Genomic DNA, 3,468 nt, shown 5'->3' on the forward strand with positions numbered 1-3,468 from the left:
CCCTAAGTAGTTTGCTGGCGGACATCGCCTGCCTGCTTGCCTGCTTGCCAGCCAGCTTACAACTGAGTACATACCTCTAATAACGCGCAAAACGGCTCTGCCAGCTGCAGCAGTTAAAGAATTTTCAGTCTCAAACAGCGGGGTTCGTCTCGTTTCTCCATCATACAACTCCATTTCACCATGAAGTCGACAAATGATAACTACCTAGGCCTTTACTAGACATCCTGCATAAGCTCACAGCGTCAATCATCTCGTCAGAATTCGACAACGCCCCGGCCCAGCCGACACGAAAGCAACAAAGAGCAGTGGGCCTTGTGCATCCACGACGGGCGCCGCCACCAACCACTCGCTGGCTGCTATTTCCTAGCGCTAACTACCTACGCTCCTGCGCATCTCACTAAACTTTAGGTCTATCTGCTTGCCCGTCAACCCGTGTGCTTAGCTTGAGCCGCGGAGCCGCCACTTCTGACACGCTCCAGGGCGGCCCAAGATTGGCACTGTGCTGCTGGTGCAACTGCAGACAGCAAGATGCTGTAGTTTGCTGCTAGTATCTACACGGGTTGCAAAATGGCATCGAAGCGCCGCAATACCAGCCACCATCTCAACTTTGCCAAGCAGGCACATCGCGAGCCAATCCGGGACGAAGCGACTTGGCGAGGCGTGCACGCTTGCCCTCAATTGAAACGACAGAGCAGCCAAGAGCAGCCTAGAGCAGCCAAGAGCCAAGCCGAAGCAAAACCAGCGAAATAGATGCACTGTATAGAAAAGTTTGCAAAGCCTCAAAGCCACACCAGCAGCGCCAGATCCACATGGCGCCGCCCACTGTGGGGGGTTCTCGAAAGCATTTACAGGGGCGCTCAAGACGTCATCGCACCCTCCACCTTGCACGGCTGCACTGTAAATGCCACGATTCGTTCCTTGGATGGGCCGCCAGAGCCTAGTCAGCCGCCAAAGGGCTGCTTGTTGGGATTAGCTGCAGCGCTTTCCTGTGCGTACAGCAAGTGAGACGGGCGGCGATTTCTGGCTGCGGAATGCCATCGACGGTTGAGATGACTGCTTTTAAACTTGGGCTGCCCCGGTTCTAGCAACACCAAGACTTGTTGCCTTGCCATTCCGTTTTCATTCCCAGCGCATTTGACGAACCGCTTCGGTCTCACCTCAACCTCGGGCTAACTCTTTGTGTGGCTTTACCCTGCTCAATTTGTCAAAACACCGTTGTACATATTGAGCATTGACTTCAAGTCATTCACCCCTCCACGTTGTGTGCTTATCGAATAGCTCCGTTGCGCCTCCGTCTTTGGTCTACAAAGTCGCGAACGCTTCGAGTCTACTAGTCCTTCGGCGGCCGATTCTGCTCAAACCCTCCTCTGCTGAAAGACGACAGCCCATCGCATATCACCATGTCTGAAAAGTCCTCCAAGACGTCCTCCCCTCCGGACCTCGAGACCACCAACACGGCCATCACAACAGGTTCATCCAGATGGGCTTCCATTTTCGGCGGCAAAGATGTTGTCGTGGGCTCGCGTATTGCGCCGCTGCCGGCATACTTGAAAAGCGACGATACTGATCATTCGGAAACCGCTTCAGAGATTCTCGATCGACAGCTGGCTGCAGAGGACGGCGCTGCCATTCAATATCGCACCTGCTCGTGGCAGAAAACGGCGGCTTTACTTTTTAGCGAGTACATTTGCTTGGCTATCATGAGTTTTCCCTGGTCGTATCGTTATCTTGGTCTCATTCCCGGACTAATCCTGACGGTTGTTGTTGCTGCGCTTGTCCTCTACACCAGTCTGATTATGTGGAAATTCTGTCTCCGCCATCCAGAGATTCGCGATGTGTGCGATCTTGGTCAAACTCTGTTTTGGGGCAAGAAATGGGCATGGTGGGGGACCGCCATTATGTTTATCCTCAACAACACCTTCATCCAGGGCCTTCACGTCCTCGTCGGAGCCAAGTACATCAACACGATGACTGAGAGTGACACCATTGGCGGTTGCCGAACGGTCGAATTCTCCATCTTGGTGACTTTCATCTGCTGGGTCGGCTCTCTTCCTCGCACATTTGAGATGATGTCCAAGCTCGGTACCGCATCTGCCGCCTTCACCTTCATTTCTGTCCTTTTGGCTGCAATCTTTGCAGGCATCCAGAGCGGCCCTCCCGCCAAGGCTGGCAGCGGCGATGTTGTCTACGATCTATTCCCTAATGCGAGCGTCACTTTCGTCCAGGGCATGGCGGCATTTCTCAACATCAGCTACACCTTTATTGGGCAGATTACCCTGCCCAGCTTCATTGCGGAAATGCGCGACCCTCGGTGAGCACCCCACGGTTTTATGTTTGATCTTGTTGCTAACAACACACAGCGAGTTTCCCAAGTCGCTGTGGGCTTGCACCATTGCCGAAATTATCGTCTTTTGCGTCGTTGGTGCAGTCATGTACGTCTTTGTTGGAAACAATTACATGACTGCGCCAGCTTTTGGCTCTCTACAGGACTTGTATAAGAAGATTTCGTTTTCTTTCATGATCCCGACGTTGATCTTTCTTGGCTGCCTGTACGCTTCGGTTACCTGTCGCTTCGTCTTCTTCCGTCTGTTCCGCAACTCGCGCCACCTCAACGACCACACCGTCGTGGGTTGGAGCTCGTGGGCCGGTCTTCTGCTCATTACCTGGATTGCGGCATTCTTGATCTCGCAGGTCATTCCTTTCTTCTCGTCTCGTAAGTTGTTCAGAGAGAGGCAGCATCGGAAGATGAACTAACAGTGATGAACAGTTTTGTCGGTCATGTCTTCGTTGTTTGACAGTTGGTTCGGCTTTATCTTTTGGGGTGTGGCTTACTTCCGCATGCGCCAGGTGGATCGGGAAGACGGAAAGAAGGAGAACAAGTTTATCGACCTTTGTTCGAATATTCTCAATGTGCTCATCATTCTCACTGGCGTCATGTTCCTAACGGTGGGAACATATGCCAGTGTGCAGGGCATCATTGACTCGTTCGAAGCGCACGAGGTGCCGGGCGTGTTTTCATGTGCCAGCAACGGCGCGTGAGGCAGCTCACTCGCAAAGTCTACGGCGGCACTGTTTGTGCATCTTCTTTCTCGCACATTTCCTTGCACATTTCTTGCACATTTTTCTTTTGCTATAAGGGAATTTGTACTATGATTGTGAGTATCTGTTGCCATGCAACTAAGCGGACAACCATACCGGTGATTAGACGGGCAGGCAGCAGTGGGCTGCGGCCTATACGATTCCCAGGCCTAAGGCCAGGCCGGTGTTATACTTGAATACATTGTGCACCCTTTTCGGTGCACCAGCATTGTTTTTGTTCATCACGTAGAGTATGAACTAAGAAGCGTAAAGCGATTCGTTATGTAATATCGACCACTGTTGGATCTGACATTGTTGCATGCCACAGTGACAACTTACAAAGCGTGGCTGCCACTTCCAACCCACTCGTCAGCAACTTTAGCGGTTTAC

At 52.2% G+C, this 3,468-nt stretch overlaps 1 protein-coding gene across 1 annotated transcript; it reads left to right on the forward strand.

Annotated features, from left to right (window-relative positions):
- Positions 1 to 1,400: 1,400 nt before the first annotated feature.
- On the forward strand, positions 1,401 to 3,039 carry BBA_03321 (transmembrane amino acid transporter; the record flags this gene model as incomplete). The annotated part of the gene is made up of 3 exons (XM_008598418.1): positions 1,401 to 2,311; positions 2,361 to 2,713; positions 2,768 to 3,039. The coding sequence occupies 3 exons, from the start codon at positions 1,401 to 1,403 to the stop codon at positions 3,037 to 3,039; spliced, it is 1,536 nt and encodes a 511-aa protein (XP_008596640.1).
- Positions 3,040 to 3,468: the final 429 nt, after the last annotated feature.

Source organism: Beauveria bassiana (assembly GCF_000280675.1).
Source record: "Beauveria bassiana ARSEF 2860 unplaced genomic scaffold BBA_S00007, whole genome shotgun sequence".
In the NCBI taxonomy this organism is placed as follows: domain Eukaryota; kingdom Fungi; phylum Ascomycota; class Sordariomycetes; order Hypocreales; family Cordycipitaceae; genus Beauveria; species Beauveria bassiana.